This window comes from Procambarus clarkii, chromosome 60 (assembly GCF_040958095.1).
Source record: "Procambarus clarkii isolate CNS0578487 chromosome 60, FALCON_Pclarkii_2.0, whole genome shotgun sequence".
Classification (NCBI taxonomy): domain Eukaryota; kingdom Metazoa; phylum Arthropoda; class Malacostraca; order Decapoda; family Cambaridae; genus Procambarus; species Procambarus clarkii.
Genome location: NC_091209.1, coordinates 20972299 through 20997298, shown reverse-complemented (window position 1 = coordinate 20997298; position 25000 = coordinate 20972299). Strand labels below are relative to the sequence as shown.

Sequence of the window (25000 nt, the reverse complement as noted above, 5' to 3'; positions counted from 1 at the left end):
AACATATGCTGTTCATATGTACTCATATGTTGTTCATATGGTGCTCATATAATGCTAATATGATGCTCATGAAGCCGCTTATGCGCAACAAACTTCCAGTCCCGTACATATCTCTTAGGAGGTCCAGTTCATAACTGCACTCCTGTGAGATCGTGTTCTCAGATCCTGTCCAAAATTTCTCTCAGAGGCGAAGCAAACGTGCCTCTAAGCCCCTTCCAAGACACTGTACTCACCTGGTGCAGGGAAAGAGTGAGGTGAGGTGAATGTGAGTGAGTGCATGAGTGTCTGAGTGCGTGTGCAGGCATGAATAAATATGAGAGACATTAACAGCACTCCTAAAAGTTACAGCCCCGCTCCTGTGCCAGGTAAGTCCACTACGGACTCACCATAACCCGTGCTACTTGGAACATTTTGTTCCAAGTAGCTGAATCTAAAAGGAGCACTCATTTGTTGTTGGAAGTGCTTGAACGCTTGTGTACTCATCTAGAATGTGCGTGCAGGGGTTGAGCTAGGCTCCTGGGCCCTGCCTTTTCGAAAGTTCTTACGTTAAGTCTAACATTACTAAATATGTTTCGCTTAATTTTCAAAACCATTAAGTAGCATCTCTCCACATTCCTCATCTCTTCATTCCCATTTGCGTAATGCGTGAGGTCTTCTTGAAGAGCCTCGCAGTGTCATGCCGTGTTAATCTGCACGCAATTTTGCGTCATTCTCAAATACATTCATACATCAACTTTATCCTCTGACAGGTCATTTAAATAAATTAGAAAGATTAATGAGGTATATATTGATCCAGATTACTGGTCTGTACTCACCTAATTGTACTCCACTTGTTGTGGGTTTGTGAGGGTGTGGGTGTGAGAGAGGGTTACTGTGGGTGTGTGCGTGTGTGGGGGAGATTGTGTGAGTACGTGAGTATGAGTGTATGTGTAGGGGAGTGTGAGTATTGTAGGGGAGTGTGCGAGTGTATATGTGTGGAAGCATGTGTGTGTGAGGGTTTGGAATGTGTGAGAGTGTGTGTGTGGGAGGTTTGGAATGTGTGGGAGTGTGTGTGAGTGTGCGATTGTGTGAGCTTAACGTTTAAAATAACAACAAAAACTCCTATATCAACATTCCTTTAAATCCAGCCACCAAAATATTACTACAACGAAACCTTGGAGAATATATATATTTTCTCGGCAGTGGACAGATATTATAAACGTTTATCTGATATAATATAACATAATGTTTTGAAATCAACACCAATCGATGGCTACATTTTTAAAGTTCTCTATTTATATATATTTTGTTATTAATGACATATTGATTATTATATATATATTTTGATATTTTTACATTTTTTTTAGTTTATTCTTTTTATTCATAAACAGTGTACACAGATCTGTTTATTTATGGCTGATGTTTGTTTGTTTTTGTTTGCAGTGTTGCCATGTGTGCAAGGAAATTTTACCCTTTTGCAAACCATGGAAATGGTGGATTTTTGTTTTTAGTGTTTGCGGTACAATTATTATTTTTTTTATAATTATTTTTATTTTTCATTATTTTTTACAATTATTTTTTTATTGATTTAGACACAATTGATCTAAATCAAACTACATTCAATGTTCTTACACTAGTAATTTGCTAGTAATGTCTGGCTATTTAACCGTAATATAGCAGTATTTAACATCTTTATTATTTCATCATCGGGGGATATTACAGGGAAACAGGTGTTAATGTGCAGGATTTTAGTCTACATTGCTGAGTTTACTTATATTACTTCACCCCCTATGATCTACCAAGACCTTAATGTAGATACGTTGTTAGAATTATAACATTATCGACCGCAGCATCAAAATTTATTTTATTAAAAATTTCATGCATAATAAAATTTATGCTTCGTTCGCCTACCAAATACAGACCTTGAAGTTGGGTTACGAAGACTGGATTGGTTTTGATAAGAACAAAAATAACTTTAAATTTAGCACTTGTTAAATAGTGGGGAAAAAAGGCATTTTTTAACAATCTGTCAATGACCAAATTTTTTTTTTCTACCACAGACGTGGCCACACATTTACAATGCTAACCAGCATATATACATTTTCTTCTGTCCTCCATGGACAGGGTTAGAGAAGTGTTAAACATATAGTTCAAGGGTTTATTGAACAAATGTTCTTTAATCCAGCCTCTAAGCTTCCTGTTTATGAATGATGAACTCTTAGCTCTCACAGTTATGTATATACACACGACTCACAAGAGTGTATATATATACATACACGACTCACAAGTGTGTATGTATACACACATGACGTTTCAGGGTCGGCCACAGCCTGAGCTCATCTTAGCCATGAATGTATTAACTACATGCAGTTGACATTCACAAAAGAACTCGACAAACACCAACAAATTCCTGATCAATAGAGCTGTGATTCATACATCAGACTACATGCAGCGGAGCCTTATTGACCATACCACCGACAGGAGAACTGCTTGGAGGAACCGGGCCGGAGGAACATTGATTCCCGATCTCAGTGACCATCATCATTTCCTACCAGCACTATCAGAGAGAGATGCTTAATGGTATAATTATTCCCTACGATTATAGACACATTATCATCGTTATCTCAGTTTGCTCGTTACCTTTGACCTCTTTCTCTTCTCTCTCTCTCCTCCTTCTCTCTCCTCCTTCCCTCTCTACCTTATTGCTGGTCAATTACTTCCCCTCATTATCTGGCTTCCATTACCCCATTCGTCAGTAATTATGGGCGTTTTCGCTGTGCCTTCATGACGCCAATGCGCTTCTAACGCGCAGTTTTGGTGTTATGTGAAACTTGAAGTGAACTCCTGTTCAATATTTTCTCTCCTGAGCGCCGTTTTCCTTTTCCGTTTTCTACGTTTGTCGTCCAAATGCTCTTTTGGGTACACAAGACGGAGAAGAAAAGGAGGAGAAAATTAACCCATAAAAGAGTATGAAGTGAACGATATCGTTAAAATCCGTCTTTAGTGGTATTATTGTTTGTATCACAATTGTCTTGTGTGTGTGTGTGTGTGTGTGTGTGTGTGTGTGTGTGTGTGTGTGTGTGTGTGTGTGTGTGTGTGTATGTGTGTGTGTGTGTGAGAGTGTGTGTGTGTGTGTGTGTGAGTGTGTGTGTGTTCTCCTGAGTGCTGAGAACAGGGGTGCTGAGGGGTGCTGAGAGCAGCCAGGAGTGGGTGTACTGCGCTAAGAATTATCAGGGGCGCTGAGAACAGCTAGGAATGGGTGTACAGCGCTGAGAACTACCCAAAAAGGTAGCTGTCCAACAACCCATCAATAATTTGACCCATGTACATAAAAGTATCACAGTATGAAATGAACACTGAACGCGTTTTTTTGTGTTCAGTTACAACACTACTTTTTTTTCGTTTTAAAATACATGAGTGACTACCAATAGAGGCTAAGATAGGCTGGGAGAAGAGAAAACCATCGACCCAATGAACGACCCAATTGGTGGACAATTTGGTGCCGTAATATGGGGGCAATAAGAGACCGAAATTACTGGTAATTAAGGAAAGTTTACGTTTCGTTATTGGTGCGTCGTTAAGGTTATCGGAGAGGGAGAGAGAGAGAGAGAGAGAGAGAGAGAGAGAGAGAGAGAGAGAGAGAGAGAGAGAGAGAGAGAGAGAGAGAGAGAGAGAGAGAGAGAGAGAGAGACAGAGAGAGAGAGAGAGAGAGAGAGAGACAGAGAGAGAGAGAGAGAGAGAGAGAGAGAGAGAGAGAGAGAGAGAGAGAGAGAGAGAGAGAGAGAGAGAGAGAGAGAGAGAGAGAGAGAGAGAGAGAGAGAGAAATTCCTGGCAAACAGTTGGCTACAGGCTCATCCTGTTCCTAATATGATTGTTACCTAATATTATTAATAAATAAAGGCTATTCCTACTGATGCATATAACAGGCTCATGAAATAAATGGCCCTCTAGGAGTAGATTTCAACTGAGTTGAGGGAGGATAGCAGCTTGTAGTTTCACCAAGTTCTTTATATGATAGTTCCCTATGTCATAGTTTCAAAGTACATTCTTAGTTTCTAGGAGCAGGCTTCAGATGAGCTGAGGTAGGATAGCAGCTCTTGCTTGCAGTTTCACTACGTACGTCATTTGACAGCCCTTATGAACTCTAGTCTTAGTTTAAGAAACAAAATGCCCCTGAAAGAAGGCACATAGTTCAGGTACCTGGTCAGGAGTCTAAGAGCTCCTTGTTGGTCAGAGTGTTGTGAACTCTTAACTTCGAGAGTTAAGAGTCCACACTGAGACTCTTAATTAAGAGAGTTAAGACAATCGACTTGAGAATGGTCCAGGACGGACCGAAACGTCGTCGTCCCTTCACCTTCTAGTGTGTGGTCTGGTCAACATCTTAACTTCGAATTTGGCAACATTCTGTATCAAATGTACAACATTCTGTACTAAAATGTACAACATTCTGTACTAAAATGTACAACATTCTGTACTAAAATGTACAACATTCTGTACTAAAATGTACAACATTCTGTACTAAAATGTACAACATTCTGTACTAAAATGTACAACATTCTGTACTAAAATGTACAACATTCTGTACTAAAATGTACAACATTCTGTACTAAAATGTACAACATTCTGTACTAAAATGTACACCATTCTGTACTAACATTCTGTACTAAAATGTACAACATTCTGTACTAAAATGTACAACATTCTGTACTAAAATGTACAACATTCTGTACTAAAATGTACAACATTCTGTACTAAAATGTACAACATTCTGTACTAAAATGTACAACATTCTGTACTAAAATGTACAACATTCTGTACTAAAATGTACAACATTCTGTACTAAAATGTACAACATTCTGTACTAAAATGTACAACATTCTGTACTAGAATGTACAACATTCTGTACTAAAATGTACAACATTCTGTACTAGAATGTACAACATTCTGTACTAAAATGTACAACATTCTGTACTAGAATGTTGTGCTAATATTATATAAAATGTCATTATACTAAAATGTTGTAAATTGAGTAAAATTAGAATGATAATATTTTTCCCTTGATATTTGTCTATATAAATGATTAGTGATGGCTGCTGGCCAATCAACCTCCAAGACCACAACAATGGATACTGACCGACCAACTTGCATACTTTAGTCCTCGACTGTAACTTATGTAACAATGACGCCCTGCTGTAACTTGTAACCATAACCCCACAAGGTTCAAAAGTGTTTCAGCAAACTGGTGTTGTTGGCAGCGGGTCAGAGTTACAAGTCAGTTTCATTAACTTTGCAGCAGTTATTTCTTCCTCGGAAGCTGTATGTGAACTCATTATACATTACTTAATTAAGCTGTTTAGTTATGTGAAGCTGCCCTCGTCTTACAGGCTGTCACATGCCTGAAATTAAACTACGGGCTCACCATAGCCCGTGCTACTTGGAACTTTTTGTTCCAGGTAGCGAATCTTTAACAACAAGAACAACCTGAAATTTAAAAATAAATAAATAAATAAATAAATAGCCGAGAGATATCTCTCAAATCGACAATGTTTCAGGAATGTTATTTTCACGTGTAGGCAATGTTACCTTTTACGTTAGAGAAACGTAATTTTTGTTGAAGTGTCTTTAAAATAATTCCAAGTTACTTCTCCATCCAGGATGGAGTATACCAGTTACATCCTGTACACCAGTTACTCTTTCGTGAGTAACAGTATCAAATGCTTATTAACAGTCTTGGAAAACACAATCTTTGTGTTTTCACACAACACAAACCCAGCCTTCCTTTTCCTATCGTATGATAGTGACCTTGCCACAAAACCTTATCAAGTTTCAGACACGAATTTCCCTTTCTCACTCCATAATGCCTTTCTGTTTAATAAATGTGTCCTCTCCATGTGCTCAAGTATTCTCAACCTGATTACTGTTTCCATCACTTTACACAGAATATTAGTTTGCAATTTAGTGCCTGCTCTCTCCCCCTTGTTAAATATTTGGACTACGTTGGTCTGTTTCCAGAATTCTGGGAACTTTCCTGTCTTGAGTGTTTTATTGAAAACAAAATGTGTTATAAAGTACCTCTGCAGCCTCCTTGAGCTACTATGGTAATATTAAGTCAAGCTCTATTGGTTTTGAGGTATTTATTTGGTGTATTTTATTTTTAACATATGTATTTTAACATAACAGGTGTATTTTAACATATTCCACATTGACTACTATGTCATCCAGTGTTTCCTCTAATCTTTCATCTCACAACTCTCTACTTGGCTCCTTTCTAAATACTTCCCAAAATCTTTTATTGAGTTCCTTATATACCTCCTTGTCGTTTTTCTGTGTGATTCCCGCCTCCCTTTCCCTCTTGTCTTTTCAATTTGATTACATGATCTTATGCTGTTGATTTTATCCATAATTATTGAAAAAGCTTTGGTTGATTCTTTCCTTTGCTGCTACGTCATTTTCAAATAGCTTCTGAGCTTCCCTTCAGTCTCAGGAGTATTTATTTCTGAATCTTTTTAGTGTATCGCTATTGTCCTGTGTTCCTAGCTCTCTGTACTTTATCCATGCTGTATATATATGTGTGTGTGTACGTTCGTATATATTTAATCTTTCATAAACATACTTATTTAATGTTTGCATTAAGATGAACGTATTCTTTCCAGGAGCTGAACAACGAGGACATGTAGACTCCCAGACCAAGAGAACACCTGCGTCAACGGAACTTCCAGGTCTTAGAACACCCAGGGAAACAGAACACCAAGCCACCAGAACACTCAGGACACTCAAGCCAGCTATACACCTCGAGTAACAGAATTGCTTCAAAAATTCGCGAGGAAACTACCAAATACTTCTAGCCTGAGCACACACACAAGGCATCACGGCTCCTGTCCACCTTCTGTCTACGTAACAAATACAGCCGTGTGTCCACCTTCTGTCTACGTAACAAATACAGCCGTGACAGAAAATAGCTGTAATTAAGAGCGGAAAGCGAGTGACGAAACAATAGAATTCCGCTAATTTGGGGAAACTGTTATTTCAAGCATCTGGTATTTTGGTTCTATCCGACACGAAACGAGAAGAAAATGCATTTAACAATTCCTTTACCAAGAGGAGCTCTTGTGTTCTATGAAGTGATTTCCCGTAGTTTTGTAACGCTTCAGAGAGGGTTCGACGAGCCAGTCAGCGCAAACATTCCCAGAATTTGGACAATTTGGTGAACTCCAGATTTCTTTCTTGACGGAAAAAAGGTCAATTCGTGATTTTTATCGAGGGAAACATAGTGTTAACTTTGTGTGCGGTGCGTTGAAGGTCTTTAGCGACAAATATTTGGTAATTAAAAACGAGAGAGGATTATTTCAAGCCAATAATACTGTTCAAACTAATGACGAACTGAAAGAGAATCGTTGTGACTCAATACTTCCGGAAGAAGTGCGTTTAAATATTCAGAACTGACCAATCAGCGTTAGTGAAGTGTTTAGTGAGCCTTAGGGCGCGTGAAATGAGCCAATGAGCGCTAAGTACGAGGGGGTTAAACCAATGAGCTTCCGGGGTGTATGAGCCAATGAGAGCCAAGACCAACGGCCGTCAGCTGTTCAAGTGAAGCTTGAAAGTGAGCCACCAGCCATGACCACCAATATCACCGCTGATCAGGTCAGTTCTTTGTTATATGGGGGGATCTGCTGCTTGGGTAACAGCTTCTCCGTATCAACCTACCCTGGCAAAACTATTTAATTAATCTGCAATATTCTTATATGTAAAGTATTACGCATATGCGTATATCTTTAGGTATACTTTAGCATTGTATTATATAAATTTGCTTTATATGTCCCCACTTTCGCATTACCTCAAGGATGCTTTACGCAACCTCTTGTGAAACATTTACATCTTTCCTCATTCATATAGCGGCTGTGTTTACATTTATTAATCAGGTTATAAACTACGAAGCACTACGAGGCTGTTTATGACAATAATGACCCCTGTGATGTTTCAAAACTCGTAAACTGTTTAATAAACATATACAAATCTGCCATGATTAATGGAAAGATGAACAGGTTTCGGATTTGATGGATCCTGGTCTTGGTCTCGGAGTGCGTGTCGTATCATGGAAGAATGTGAGGTTATAAAAATTTTACTCAAGAACGTCAAATTCCTGGGGTTTCTAAAAGAGTGGGACTTGTTTTTCGTAGGTATCTACTCATCCTCTCTCTCTCTCTCTCTCTCTCTCTCTCTCTCTCTCTCTCTCTCTCTCTCTCTCTCTCTCTCTCTCTCTCTCTCAATATTTGTTCAAAGGACCCCCCACCTTCCCCCCAAAGAGGAATCCTCCAGAGGAACTCCGCCACCCCAAAAGGAACTCTCCTACCCCCAGATGAACTTCCCAGACAAGAGGAACCTCCAAGAGGAACTCCCTACCAGACCCCGCCTCTAAATTATAGATCACACCGTTCCTTCAACCTCTTTTGGCTAAAAATAACACGGGTGGAATATCAGAGTTTTTTTTTGGGGGGGACAAGGCATCCAGCTCTCTTCATTGTAATATTGGACCTGTTGCAAAACTTGCAAAAGGAAATTGCATCCATACCCAGGTGACGTCACTCGAGACGAGAGAGAAGGTGGGGGGGGGGGGGGGAAGAGGAAGGAAGGAGGAAATGGGAGAAGTGAAGAGGGAAGTAGAGATCAGTGAGGAAAAGTGGATGAATAGTGGAAGTGGGTCACTAAATCGTAAATTCTTTTCAGTAACACAAACATGTGACCAGATTACACATTTAAATTACACATAAACACACAGATACACATTACATATATGCACTTAGTGGAGTCAGCCAGAGGCTTAGGGTCCGCGCAGGAATATACCTGCACACAAAATTGGATTTAGAAAAAGGCCAAAAATGGATTTAGAATAAGGCCAAAAAAAGGATTTAGAATAAGGCCAAAAATGGATTTAGAATAAGGCCAAAAATGGATTTAGAATAAGACCAAAAATGGATTTAGAATAATGCCAAAAATGGATTTATAATAAGGCCAAAAAAGGATTTAGAATGAGGCCAAAAATGGATTTAGAATAAGACCAAAAATGGATTTAGAATAAGGCCAAAAATGGATTTAGAATAAGACCAAAAATGGATTTAGAATAAGACCAAAAATGGATTTAGAATAAGGCCAAAAATGGATTTAGAATAAAACCAAAAATGGATTTAGAATAAGACCAAAATGGATTTAGAATAAGACCAAAAATGGTCAATATTATCCATCAGCCTGTGTTGGTGGATCTAAGACGTGACACTCTACCCCCCACGACACACTGGCATGAGTGACACGCTATTATCCACCCATACAGAGTTTCACCTCTACAGGGTAAAAAAAAAAAAAATTCATGCCTCCATTTTATGAAGCATTTACACAACCATTTCACAGTCTTTTACATTTTTTGTCCCTTCATCATGGCAGGTTTGTTTACATTTATTAAAGAGTTTGCGAGCTTGGAATACTTTACAACTCATGGTTCAAGTCCTTGATAAAAGGACTTGAAACAAGTTACAAGACTTGTCTTTCTACAACTTTATCTCGCCCTTCTTAGGCCCTGTGTAGATTAATCAGCTCAGTTTTAGTCACCATTCTTTAAGATGTAAAAATATTCTTTAAGAAAAGACCAAAGAATTAGAAACCGCTCTTATGAAAGACCGAAAAAAAATCAATGTTTTCTTTCCTAAGTGCCATAAAGAGATCCGTAAAGAAAATGTATTTGGCAAGAAAGAAAGAAAGAAATGTTTTTGACTTCAATTTGACAGGTAACTGAAAGAGGTGATATTCAAACCTATGAGGCCTGGGGGGTGACTCTAATGACAATGGCTGCTTGCAAGCGAAACTTTTGACTTCCGAAATAACGATGAAGCTGTCAGTTACAGGTACCTGAATTTACCTGAGGGGCCACCATCTCTAGTGGCCTTGACAGGAGCAGGAAGCCGGCGGGTTGTAAAAGGTCTCACCTAAAGTACACGAAGAATGAGACTAGATAGTGTACATGTAGCTAGATAGTGTATATGTATCTATTGTACATGTAGATTGTTTTGGTGATGTCAACACTTTCTCTCAACTAATACGTCTTATTTTGCACGTTACGGTCGAAAAAATTTACAAAGTACTATGAAAAACAGTTGCTGACAAATGTCCAGGATTTCGATGCATTTTTGGTTAGGTTAAGTTAGGTTAGGTGGGTGGCTTGGGTTCGAACGTGTCTAGTTAGGTTAGCATAATGTATTTGGTACGTTTTGGCAAATCAAGACAACAGGCAGGAATGGGGTGAGATCGGCCCCTTTAAACAATAAATGATCTTAATACAGTCTAATTCAGCCAATTTTTAAGAATTAACCTTAATTTGTTATAATTCTTTAACTTAGGATAAGACCAGGGGCCAGATTCACAAAGCAGTTACTCAAGTACTTACGAACCTGTACATCTTTTCTCAATCTTTGGCGGGTTCGTTTACAATTATTAAACCGTTAATGAGCTCCGAAGCACCAGGAGGCTGTTTATAACAATAACAACAGTTGATTGGCAAGTTTTCATGCTTGTAAACTGTTTAATAAATGTAACCAAAGCCGTCAAAGATTGAGGAAAGATGTACACGTTCGTAAGTACTTGTGTAAGTGCTTCGTGAATCTGGCCCCAGGTACTTAACAGGTCAACAAGCTCTCACACCTTATTAGGGGGCCCCTATGGTCTTGTTCTAATTGCTGATGGCCAGAACTGGAAAGAATTGCTAATCATATCCTTGGTCAGAATTTCTTTCATTATCCCCCGACTTAACTGGTCACCATATCTTCGGACATATCTTCTGGTCATACCCCAGGGCAGAACTACTGCAGAACATATCATCGGACAAAACTACTGACCATATACCTGGTCAGAACTTTGATCCTTTATATTTGGCACTTACTAGTGTGCCAGTCACACATAGTTGGCACCTCCCAGTGCCAATCAACCAAAAAGCGAGCAAAATCATAAGAATCTGGCCATTCATTCCCAGCCAATCAACCCAACCATCAACAGCTAACCAACCCCAGTGAACCAATCACAGACAATCAACTCAACAAACCATAGCCAACCAGCCACAGCAAGCCAACCACCCCCAACCAACCACAGGCCACCAGTAACAACGGGTACAGACACCCCCACAGAGCATAATTTAACTCTGACCACCATAAAACAAAATGTCCCTACTAGGCGCTGCTTGAGCTAACCTCGGAGAAACTGACCTTTTTCCATGAACTTAAGAAGCTATGAGGGAGGAAAAGTCCAAGGAAAATGTAATTGTCCTGAATATCAAAAGACTGAGCAAACCTGGATATATAAATATCTATATGTATATGAGAGAATTTCAGTCTGTTCAAGTTTGTAGGCCAAATGACTATGGCTAGTTTCACCCAGCTTTCCATGGTGAATGGTGCATATATGGTGAGTGTCATAGGGTGGTCGAAGGAGATATTAGCAGGTGTGGACATCCGATGTACTGTTAAGCTAAGGTCAAATCTTTTCCCAAGTGGTCACCCAATCAAACACTCGCCGACTCCGCGGGTACTTAACCTAACTCCCAAACATGAAATCACATCACCCACCACATCAACAACATAGACTTATAATAACTATAGAAAAAAACGAAAAATTCCAATTATGACCACAAATAAGGAAGGATATAGAAATTTGCATTATTAAAATGAAAACATTTATATAAACAAATATGTATTTTGACAATTACACTTTTAATTGCAAAAGACTGAAGTGAACGAACCTCTGATAAAAATAAAGTTTTCGAGAATCAAAGTTTGATATTGAAAAATATTGAAAATAAGCTACATAAAAAAATAAGAAAAAACTAAATGAAATCACAGTACTCAAAAATATAGAATAATACCTTCACGTAATAAAAATAATTAACTGGAAAATGAAAAAAATACATTTATCACGGTGTTACTGATAATTGACTTATCTGTAAATAATTAAGGAAAAAATTAATTGTCGATTAAGGATTTATTGATTAATAATATCTCCAATGCTTATCTAACGAGAAGCAATATAGTCATAAAACACTTAATATCAGATTAGCGATAACCAGTCATCTAATATTACGGTGAATCTCTTAAGTGAATGTCCTGAGTGACTAGCCATTCACAACATATAACACACCATACCGAGATATCAAAAACAACGAACACAGTTATCTTGCATATCTACTAAATGCATTCCTATGATCCGAACAGATTGATATCTGCATGCAATGTCTTCAGTCAACATATATACACTCATATTCTCACGATTTAAAAAAACGCAAACACACAAGAAAAAACTCATTGAAAAAGAGTTTTTGCCACACATTCATCCATTCATCAGCCTTGCCACAGTGGTATTGTTCGCTGGAAAATGTTTGAGGTGTGCTGGGCGCTTCAAACTACAAATGTTCGGTAAGCCGTGAACACACACACACACACGCGGCATTGTTTGCGTGAGCCTGTCGTTAACAACACTCTCATGAATTGCACGCAAAGGATAACGGTTCGCTATGAGGACGCCCACAAATGTTGTTTTTCTTTGATTCGTGAAGCTGTCTCCAAGGGTGTTATAATGTGTTGAAACGGAGCCCCTCAGTGGAAAAAATAGAGAACACCTTAACACGAAACGGAAAGCAATAACACATAACGGAACGCCTCAACACAAAACAGAACGTCTCAACACAAAGCAGAACGCCTCAACACAAAACAGAACGCCTCAACACAAAGCAGAACGCCTCAACACAAAACGGAACGCCTCAACACAAAACAGAACGCCATAACAAATAACGGAACGCCTCAACACAAAACAGAACGTCTCAACACAAAACAGAACGCCTCAACACAAAACGGAACGCCTCAACACAAAGCAGAACGCCTCAACACAAAACGGAACGCCTCAACACAAAACAGAACGCCATAACAAATAACGGAACGCCTCAACACAAAACAGAACGCCTCAACACAGAATAGAACGCCTCAACACAAAACGGAACGCCTCAACACAGAATAGAACGCCTCAACACAAAACGGAACGCCTCAGCACAATAGAGAACGCCTCAACACAAAACGGAACGCCTCAACACAAAACAGAACGCCATAACACATAACGGAACGCCTCAACACAAAACAGAACGCTTCAACACAAAACAGAACGCCTCAACACAAAACAGAACGCCTCAAGAGTGCATTCGTGAAAAAGATTCAAGATTCAGAACGCCCATGACATATAATAGTCAGAATAGTTTTCCTAGCAGCATGAGCACCCTTAACATAAAAATATTATTTGGGGGTATTAAGATAGGGTATCCATCGGTGCCCGGGTCTCTCTCTCTCTCTCTCTCTCCCTACCTTTCATTCTCCATCTCCATCACTTCACAGTCAATGTTACTCTCTAACCTCACACGCTTGTAGATCTCCCATCAGTGCTACTTTCTGATCTCCCACGCTTAAATCCTCCCATTAGTGTAGCTTCCTGATCTCCCACGCTTAAATCCTCCCATTAGTGTAGCTTCCTGATCTCCCACGCTTAAATCCTCCCATTAGTGTAGCTCCCTGATCTCCCACGCTTAAATCCGCCCATCAGTGTTGCTCTTTGACAAACGTGACATTCAATACATCAAGGGGGGGGAGATTTAATATGATACAAAGATTCGACGTGCAATTAATGCAACAAAATATGGACGTATGATAAATACATTTATGAATTCAGAATCATAAATAGTTAAAGATGGATGATGATAACGAAACAGCTGGAGAAGGATGCACTGGATAAGCATGAATAGTCTTAATGGATAAGCTGGAGCCAGCTGGCGTGGATAAAGGTGGCCAACAAGGATAGCAAAGAGGATAGCACACAAGGATACATAACCAAATAACATAAAAAACACAAAGGGACTGAATGGATGAATCAAATACAGGAGAAAAGGTACAAGTAAACGTATGATAATGACTATAATGATGATTGGTAGACATAATTGGTCACGTAAGTAGGTAGATGCAGGATGATTGGTATAATATGGTATGAAGTTAGGTCGTTAGTGGTAGTTATGCGGATGGGCCGATTGGGAGGATTATGGTGTGTTTTTATGTGGGGAAACAAGGGTATTAAATACCTTAAAAAGAGAGAGAGAGAGAGAGAGAGAGAGAGAGAGAGAGAGAGAGAGAGAGAGAGAGAGAGAGAGAGAGAGAGAGAGAGAGAGAGAGAGAGAGAAAGTAGAGAGAGACACGTTAATAATATTAATTACATATAGTTCACATATACATATATATATATATATATATATATATATATATATATATATATATATATATATATATATATATATATATATATATATATATATATATGTATTTATATCAGGATTATGTAAATAATATTAATCTATATCAAAACGTTCGCGATTAGTGATGTGGTCACTAATGACCTCATCATCAATGCAATAACACCAATGGCCAGCACAAAGACCTTTTACTCCCTATATCCCCTATTTAATCCCCATGCTCGTATATTCCACTCTCCCTTCCCCACCCCATCCCTTCTTCCATCCCTGCACCCTTCTTTTTCTTTCATCTCCTACTGTTCTTTCCACGATAAAAGGGGTGCACTGGGGAGAAACAATAACACAGAGATGAAAAAATGAAAGAGGTTGAAAGTGAAAGGGGTTACATTGTGGCGATTGCTTTCTGGTATTGGCTGACTTCTTCATAGGAATGTTTATTTGCCTTAGGTGTATGAGATTAATATATAATACTTGATGGGGTATCCAGCGGTTCCCGGAGTCGACCAGGTGCCAGAAGAAACGAAGTATTTACCTATTTCGTGTGTGTGTGTGTGTGTGTGTGTGTGTGTGTGTGTGTGTGTGTGTGTGTGTGTGTGTGTGTGTGTGTGTGTGTGTGTGTGAGACATGTACCTGACCTAGATTAACCAAGTAGAAATGCTATGTTCCAATTCTGTAAACTCCAGGTCAGACATATATACAATCTCACGTTACTGGAAACTGTCGCAGAAAAAGGTGGACACATTTCCTCAGGGTTTTCTGCCCACATTAAGGTCTGATGAGCGATATCAATCTCACCAAAGCCATACCTCTGTCCAAACTACAATTTAAATTTGCCAACATTTCCTGGAATCCTATTTTTGTCTCTGCCTGTTTAACCTCTTGTATTCCTTCCTGTCTGTCTGTCTTTCTGCCTGTCTGTTTGTGAGTGTTTTTCTGTCTCTCTCTCTTTCATAACTTCGTTTTGTAAATTTTATTTCTCCTCTTCCTTCATCTATTTTGTTTTTCCATTTTGTGATGTCTTCTCATTTGCGAAAACTTGTACAATAACTGAAAATTGAATGACTGGAATGTCCTGATTACAGTTATATTAATCTGTATAACAACACAGTCCAATTTACCATTTAAGGATCTTAACCAGAAAATGTTTCAGTATGAACAAGGTCCCGTTATCCCTAGTAGCTATGCAGTCAGATTTAATCCCTGGGAGCTCTGTAATAAATCCCTGGGAAGCTCTGTAATAAATCCCTGGAAGCTCTGTAATAAATCCCTGGAAGCTCTGTAATCAATCCCTGGCAGCTCTGTAATCAGAGTTATGATCCTTAAAGAGCAGTATTCAGCGCTGCCAGTTCATTGATTGACAGCCGTTGATTGACAGTTGAGAGGCGGGACCAAAGAGCCAAAGCTCAACCCCCGCAAGCACAATTAGGTGAGTACAACCACACAGGTCGTTTCGTATCGTTCGATTCCCGCGATACGAAAGAGCTAGGCAAGTGCTGTAGGTTACACCCTGGCCAAACCCCAAAGGAACAGAGCTGTGTGGTCCAACAGGAATAAGGGGGCTCTTTTCATGTGGATATAATTCACTTAGTCTGTCTCATATCCTCTTCAAGCCAAACCTGGTTTCCCTACACATCGTAGGCGTACACACGGCCGCCAGGTGCCAGACCACCTCCGCTATAGGAAGGTGGTCTTCCTCTGGAGTGCGGTAAATAGCACCAACATGGAAGACAAGGAAGGAACATCCTAACCACTTGGACTGTACGGTAGAGCGACGGTCTCGCGTCATGCAGGTCAGCGTTCAATCCCCGACCTTCCACAAGTGGTTGGGCACCATTCCTTTCCTCCCGTCCCATCCCAAATCCTTATCCTGACCCTTCCCAGTGCTATACAGTCCTAATGGCTTGGCGCATTCTCCTTTCGTTCGATCTCAGTTCTGTACATCATTGTTATCCGTTCAACCAAAGAGAAGGAAAGAGAGTAAAATAGCGAAAACGAATGAAAATATAGAGAAGGGCTGTGAATGAGGAAGTGAAGGAAGACAAAAAGGAAGGACAGAAGGAAATGAGGAGGAAAATGAGGATGAAAAGGGGGTATACAGGAAGTGAAAGATACAAAAAAAAAAGAGAAAATTAGATCATATATAATGTTTATGAGAGAGAACCTGAGCCAAGTTTGGTGGGAGGTGTTTACCTAACAAGACTTACATAGTTGTGATAAAGAGGAAGTGAAGACTAGCTCTTCAGCCCAGTCTACCTGCCCCATGTTGTATCGTGTCATAAATAGATTCTGTTCTTGACGAATTCACGCAACTTTGCACCCGTGAGACCCCGTATGCTTCATAATTGGTAATTGTTAATAATTTTCTTGGATTAACTGCTCATTTGATACGGGTATGTCCTAGCTACGATTAGATTTAAGTGACAGGGAAAGACGAGACATCAATGCAATAACATTGCATTGATGTCTTGCAATGTCACTGCGTCAATGCAATAACATTGCATTGATGTCTTGCAATGTCACTGCGTCAATGCAATAACATTGCATTTGCTGGATTAGAATGACTAACCCAGCGGGTTTTCGTCATATTGAGAGACGTTGTACATTCTGCTTTGGCGGTGTGTTCACCCACAGGATGAGTGACGCTGCCCAATAAACTCGTCCTTTTGAGACAAAAAAATTAGTTTTTGTTCTATGATGAGCATATTCTCAGGGCTGTGAATTCGAGACACAACTTCTCCTTATTAGTCTAAGCTAATTTATCCCTTTCCCTCAACCTATTCCATCTCTTTTTCTATTTTTCTTTCCATGTGATCTCTCTCTCCCTCTCTCTCTCACATGGGCGTCCTTACAAGCCTTGAACAGATTGTAAACAAACTAGATTGACTCAGCACGTGACGGGAGTCGACCATCCGCCATGATAACGATTGAAGTACCCTAGTCCAGATCCACCTGGCACTCGTCAGCTGATGAACGGTCCTCTGATCGCCTGACCAGCCGGGAGGCGTCTAGTTCACTTCACCCTGATTACTTGACACGCACTTCACCCTGATCAGCTGATCGTTTAATACCCCCACCTGGCTTGCATCAGGTGATCGCCTGAAAGATACCTGGCACCGGTCAGTTAATCACCTGAAAGGAACGTGATCAACTGATCACCTACGAGAATTATTCATCCCGGCCGCCTCACTGGCCTCTGGGATTTGTTTGTAAACAAGATGAAAGCAGGGCGTTACCTGGTTAAGGAAGCTCTTTCGCAGAAATTTGTAAACAGCCTACTTCGGTTGGTTCAGTGGGAAGCCAGACAGGTTATTCGTCACACACACACACACACACACACACACACACACACACACACACACACACACACACACACACACACATACACACACACACACACACACACACAGGCGGGATCCAAGGGTCAATGCTCGATCCTGCAAGCACAAATAGGTGAGTACACACACACACACACACACACACACACACACACACACACACACACACACACACACACACACACACACACACACACATACACACATACACACGCGTGCAAGCTACCAAGCAGCTGTCGTGTGAAAATAATACGAGAACGTCCTTAAACTTATGAAAACGGGTGAAAGTCTATCTATCTACCATCCGATAGGCAACACTTTCTACCTTAATATCTTCTTCATTCTGGTCGACGGACACACGTTTTCTGCCCAGTTTTTGCTCAGGTTCAGACCTGCGTTGAAAGCCGCTGTTGACTCTGTTTACAAAAATTTCTGCAATGTTTATGTATCGCCTAGATCTTTGTTGCTACTTTTTTTTGGCGGGAATGTTAAACTCTGCGGTTTTGGCGGGAAAAGATTATTTCCCGCGAAAATCATGACATTTGGGTAAAATTTTGTATAAAATATTTTGTTGGGGGTTAAACACTGTTTTTATTTGGAAAATTTTAACCATGTGTTTTTGATGGGGAAAAAAAGTTCTCTCTCTCTAGGATATTTTCTCTAGGATATTTATCTCTAGGATATTTTTATCTAGGATATTTTTGAACGTGTTACTGCTTGAACTACGATCTTTTCCCGTTTTTCATTTGGATATAAAGTATTCAAAGTTTATCTGCCTGTCACCGCCTTTTTCAAAGAGCCTAACGACAATTATTTATTAAGCCTTAAATCCTGAATTTATATATTCAAATCAACGAGTGGGAGTGCTAAAATAATTTTAAATATTTTTGTTTAAGAAATGATTCTCAAGAAAATAGAAGGAAACATAATTAAATTCTTAGATAATATTAATTTTAAGTGACACAGAAGTTTACAGCGAGGCTTGTCCAAGAATTGCAAGGGATGGGGTATTAAGTTCAGAGAGTCATGGTAGCGACGTATAAAATACTTTGGGGGATTGACAGAGTGGAAAAAAGGGCATAGAACAAAAGGGCTTGAGACTCAGATAAATGATAGACATAGTAGAAAGAGTTATTTTGGCGTAAGAGTAGGAAAAACGGAATGAACAAAAGAAGCAGATTGTAGAAGCAAACTCCATCCATACGTTTAAAAGCAGATATGATACGGAAATAGATTAGGGATTATTGCATTACACAACCGGTGGATAGAAAAAAAGGGGTCCAAGAGCTAATGCTCGATCTTGCAGGCACAAATAGATGAGTACTAATAGGTAAAACACACACACACTCGGATGTAATTACCTCAGAATTATTACGCTGAAAAAGTTTTATAGGACGTCTCTTTCTCTCTCTCTCTCTCTGTCTCTCTCTCTCTCTCTCTCTCTCTCTCTCTCTCTCTCTCTCTCTCTCTCTCTCTCTGTCTCTCTCTCTCTCTCTCTCTCTCTCTCTCTCTCTCTCTCTCTCTCTCTCTCTCAGGCTTATGTGTGTTCCCAACTTTCACCTTGGCCCTCGTGTCCTACTGCGCCTCATGGTGAACCCGTGTGCAATTAGCGAAGTGTATTTACCTAAGTGTAGGTATAGGAGGAGAACAACGCTCATAGGGAAGATGGAACACCACGAGAGTGCCTCTCATTCTTGAACTACACTTAGGTAATTACACACCTGCTCAAAATGAGAAAATGCAGGACCAGAGGACACGGGTGGATGCTGGAGACACAGATGAGGCAGGACCAGAGGACACGGGTGGATGCTGGAGACACAGATGAGGCAGGACCAGAGGACACGGGTGGATGCTGGAGACACAGAGGAGGCAGGACCAGAGGACACGGGTGGATGCTGGAGACACAGATGAGGCAGGACCAGAAGACACGGGTGGATGCTGGGGACACAGATGAGGCAGGACCAGAGGACACGGGTGGAAGCTGGAGACACAGATGAGGCAGGACCAGAGGACACGGGTGGATGCTGGAGACACAGATGAGGCAGGATCAGAGGACACGGGTGGATGCTGGAGACACAGATGAGGCAGGACCAGAGGACACGGGTGGAAGCTGGAGACACAGATGAGGCAGGACCAGAGGACACGGGTGGAAGCTGGAGACACAGATGAGGCAGGACCAGAGGACACGGGTGGAAGCTGGAGACACAGATGAGGCAGGACCAGAGGACACGGGTGGAAGCTGGAGACACAGATGAGGCAGGACCAGAGGACACGGGTGGAAGCTGGAGACACAGATGAGGCAGGACCAGAGGACACGGGTGGATGCTGGAGACACAGATGAGGCAGGACCAGAGGACACGGGTGGAAGCTGGAGACACAGATGAGGCAGGACCAGAGGACACGGGTGGAAGCTGGAGACACAGATGAGACACAGATGAAGAAACTGATAAGCTTTATGTTGACTATTTTGATATTTGAATTCGTCGTCGAGTCTAGGCCGAATGATGTGGATGGAACACAGATTCCACAGATTCTTCTTTCAATGAAATAAGTACAGGGTAAAATTTGATACATTTATTGGACTTAGACACATTTCATCCCCTCTGGTCTAATTTATCTCAATTTCAAGTGACTGTCCTTAACTGGCTATTTTCTCTTAATATCTTGTATGTAGTGATCATGTTCCCTGTTTATTCTCTCCTTTAATGCTGCGAGTTTTGTTGAATTATTTAACCAGATATAAAGAAGGAACCATGGAGCTATTGCTCGACCCTATAAAGATAATTAGGTATGAACACAACCATACTCACACACACACACACACACACACACACACACACACACACACACACACACACACACACACACACACACACACACACACACACACACACACACACACACACACACTGTGCCACGCCACACTGGAAAAAAAATGTTCCAGGAAAAATGTGTATGTATATATTATGTATACAACGAAAGCTGGAGGCGAACTATCTGATACAGGTTCTCATTAGTCATTATCTCCCCTCTTAATTAACCTGCCTTCGCCCGTCACTAATTAACACACTATACCCCTCTATATATTAATAAATAATGACGCTTGAATTATATATATATATATATATATATATATATATATATATATATATATATATATATATATATATATATATATATATATATTAGTATATTTTGGTAGCAGTCTTTCCTGTAGACATATATTATTAAATATGACCGAAAAAGTAAGATTAATAATTCTAACACGAATTTTCTCAATCTTTCGTACATTACGCTTCACTGTTGGAGGTAAATAAAAAATCACTTCTCCAAAATTCATTTTTATTTCTAGTCTGACGCGACACGGGCGCGTTTCGTAAAACTTATTACATTTTCAAAGACTTCACAAATACACAACTGATTAGAACTTGCGTTTCTCTGATTTTATATCTACATTTGAGTGAGGTGGGAAGGGTGATGTGGCATTAACACAAGACAGAACAATAGGGGATATTAATAGGGTATTAAAAGTATCAACACAAGACAGAACAGAAACAATGGGTATTGAATAGAAGTGTTTGTAGAAAGCCTATTGGTCCATATTTCTTGATGTTTCTATATTGGAGCGGAGTCTTGAGGTGGGTAGAATATAGTTGTGCAATAATTGGCTGTTGATTGCTGGTGTTGACTTCTTGATGTGTAGTGCCTCGCAAACGTTAAGCCGCCTGCTATCGCTGTATCTATCGATGATTTCTGTGTTGTTTACTAGGATTTCTCTGGCGATGGTTTGGTTATGGGAAGAGATTATATGTTCCTTAATGGAGCCCTGTTGCTTATGCATCGTTAAACGCCTAGAAAGAGATGTTGTTGTCTTGCCTATATACTGGGTTTTTTGGAGCTTACAGTCCCCAAGTGGGCATTTGAAGGCATAGACGACGTTAGTCTCTTTTAAAGCGTTCTGTTTTGTGTCTGGAGAGTTTCTCATGAGTAGGCTGGCCGTTTTTCTGGTTTTATAGTAAATCGTCAGTTGTATCCTCTGATTTTTGTCTGTAGGGATAACGTTTCTATTAACAATATCTTTCAGGACCCTTTCCTCCGTTTTATGAGCTGTGGAAAAGAAGTTCCTGTAAAATAGTCTAATAGGGGGTATAGGTGTTGTGTTAGTTGTCTCTTCGGAGGTTGCATGGCTTTTCACTTTCCTTCTTATGATGTCTTCGATGAAACCATTGGAGAAGCCGTTATTGACTAGGACCTGCCTTACCCTACAGAGTTCTACGTCGACTTGCTTCCATTCTGAGCTGTGGCTGAGAGCACGGTCGACGTATGCGTTAACAACACTCCTCTTGTACCTGTCAGGGCAGTCGCTGTTGGCATTTAGGCACATTCCTATGTTTGTTAAAACATAGGAATGTGCCTTGATGTGCACTACACATCAAGAAGTCAACACCAGCAATCAACAGCCAATTATTGCACAACTATATTCTACCCACCTCAAGACTCCGCTCCAATATAGAAGCATCAAGAAATATGGACCAATAGGCTTTCTACAAACACTTCTATTCAATACCCATTGCTTCTGTTCTGTCTTGTGTTGATACTTTTAATACCCTATTAATATCCCCTATTGTTCTGTCTTGTGTTAATGCCACATCACCCTTCCCACCTCACTCAAATGTAGATATAAAATCAGAGAAACGCAAGTTCTAATCAGTTGTGTATTTGTGAAGTCTTTGAAAATGTAATAAGTTTTACGAAACGCGCCCGTGTCGCGTCAGACTAGAAATAAAAATGAATTTTGGAGAAGTGATTTTTGATTTACCTCCAACAGTGAAGCGTAATGTACGAAAGATTGAGAAAATTCGTGTTAGAATTATTAATCTTACTTTTTCGGTCATATTTAATAATATATATATATATATATATATATATATACGACACCTCACCTTTCCTATCGGTTATCTTGCGTTGATTTCGAGGATCAACGGTCCTGAGGTCCGGTCTCTTATCCCGGCCACTCCTGGTTGGTGATGTGGTCAACCAGGCTGTTCGTGTATTTCACAGCCTGGTTGATCTGGTTTCCTTTGACGGTGTTTATCAACTTCTTATTGTAAAATATTCGCTGCTTGTGTTGTGATGTTCAGGGAAACATCACTGCATACTTTTAAATATGTGTTGAAGAGACGTTGCACATGTTGAGATGCAACATACGAACCGAGTCAACATATGTTGTCATGTTGAGGTCAAAATGTTTAAGGTCTCCTGAAGGTTAATTTATCTATTAGCTGTGGCAACTTTCTTTGCAAGTTAGTGTAAGTAAATATTTTAGGAGTTGAAAGTGCATGGCTAATAGTGATTAAATGATGGTAAGTGTCTGGGATGCTCCCGGACGCAGGTTCGAATTCTCTTCACGGCCCTTGTGGATTTGTTTAAATGATGGTAACTTAAGAATATTGTGAAAGCATAATGTATGTAGCCACACAAACGCAAACTATCACACATATGGCTGATTGCACCACGCGTGTAAAAAAAAATATAAGAACAGGGAGAAACTACAGGGATAACTGAACACAAGATAGCAGAGAAAGATAGCAGAGGGCCAGGTATAAGAACCCCAGTTTGAGAAGAGAAGCAGAGAATGAAAATATAGCAAATACCTTCACAGTCACATGAGGAAAGCAACAGTGAAGGAACACGTGATGAAATTGAAGAAAAGGGGAGGATATGGTCACAGAGAATGACAAGGGGATGTGTGTGTGCAGAACTCAACAAAAGATTCCAGGTCTTCACAATGGAGCATGAAGAAGTGCCTAAAGAAAGAGAAGCAGTAAGCCAAGCAGCACTGGAGGCATTTGAGATTACCAGAGATACCATAAGACATCTGAAGGTACATATATATATATATATATATATATATATATATATATATATATATATATATATATATATATATATGTTTGTTAAAACATAGGAATGTGCCTAAATGCCAACAGCGACTGCCCTGACAGGTACAAGAGGAGTGTTGTTAACGCATACGTCGACCGTGCTCTCAGCCACAGCTCAGAATGGAAGCAAGTCGACGTAGAACTCTGTAGGGTAAGGCAGGTCCTAGTCAATAACGGCTTCTCCAATGGTTTCATCGAAGACATCATAAGAAGGAAAGTGAAAAGCCATGCAACCTCCGAAGAGACAACTAACACAACACCTATACCCCCTATTAGACTATTTTACAGGAACTTCTTTTCCACAGCTCATAAAACGGAGGAAAGGGTCCTGAAAGATATTGTTAATAGAAACGTTATCCCTACAGACAAAAATCAGAGGATACAACTGACGATTTACTATAAAACCAGAAAAACGGCCAGCCTACTCATGAGAAACTCTCCAGACACAAAACAGAACGCTTTAAAAGAGACTAACGTCGTCTATGCCTTCAAATGCCCACTTGGGGACTGTAAGCTCCAAAAAACCCAGTATATAGGCAAGACAACAACATCTCTTTCTAGGCGTTTAACGATGCATAAGCAACAGGGCTCCATTAAGGAACATATAATCTCTTCCCATAACCAAACCATCGCCAGAGAAATCCTAGTAAACAACACAGAAATCATCGATAGATACAGCGATAGCAGGCGGCTTGACGTTTGCGAGGCACTACACATCAAGAAGTCAACACCAGCAATCAACAGCCAATTATTGCACAACTATATTCTACCCACCTCAAGACTCCGCTCCAATATAGAAGCATCAAGAAATATGGACCAATAGGCTTTCTACAAACACTTCTATTCAATACCCATTGCTTCTGTTCTGTCTTGTGTTGATACTTTTAATACCCTATTAATATCCCCTATTGTTCTGTCTTGTGTTAATGCCACATCACCCTTCCCACCTCACTCAAATGTAGATATAAAATCAGAGAAACGCAAGTTCTAATCAGTTGTGTATTTGTGAAGTCTTTGAAAATGTAATAAGTTTTACGAAACGCGCCCGTGTCGCGTCAGACTAGAAATAAAAATGAATTTTGGAGAAGTGATTTTTGATTTACCTCCAACAGTGAAGCGTAATGTACGAAAGATTGAGAAAATTCGTGTTAGAATTATTAATCTTACTTTTTCGGTCATATTTAATATATATATATATATATATATATATATATATATATATATATATATATATATACGACACCTCACCTTTCCTATCGGTTATCTTGCGTTGATTTCGAGGATCAACGGTCCTGCGGTCCGGTCTCTTACCCCGGCCACTCCTGGTTGGTGATGTGGTCAACCAGGCTGTTCGTGTATATCACAGCCTGGTTGATCTGGTTTCCTTTGACGGTGTTTATCAACTTCTTATTGTAAAATATTCGCTGCTT

The 25000-nt window shown here is 39.9% G+C and overlaps 2 protein-coding genes across 2 annotated transcripts in view; one reads left to right on the top strand and one right to left on the bottom strand.

Annotated features, from left to right (window-relative positions):
* Positions 1-25000, top strand: part of LOC123750740 (dopamine receptor 1) — a 388088-nt gene that overhangs the window by 53572 nt on the left and 309516 nt on the right. The window contains exon 2 of the mRNA XM_069307694.1: positions 6633-7620. Coding sequence (XP_069163795.1) covers positions 7594-7620 — 27 coding nt within the window. The 5' untranslated portion in view covers positions 6633-7593. The remainder of the gene's footprint in view (positions 1-6632; positions 7621-25000) is intronic.
* LOC123766706 (NADPH-dependent diflavin oxidoreductase 1) overlaps positions 1-25000 on the bottom strand; it is a 173840-nt gene that overhangs the window by 123692 nt on the left and 25148 nt on the right. The gene's annotated exons all lie outside the window — the stretch shown is intronic.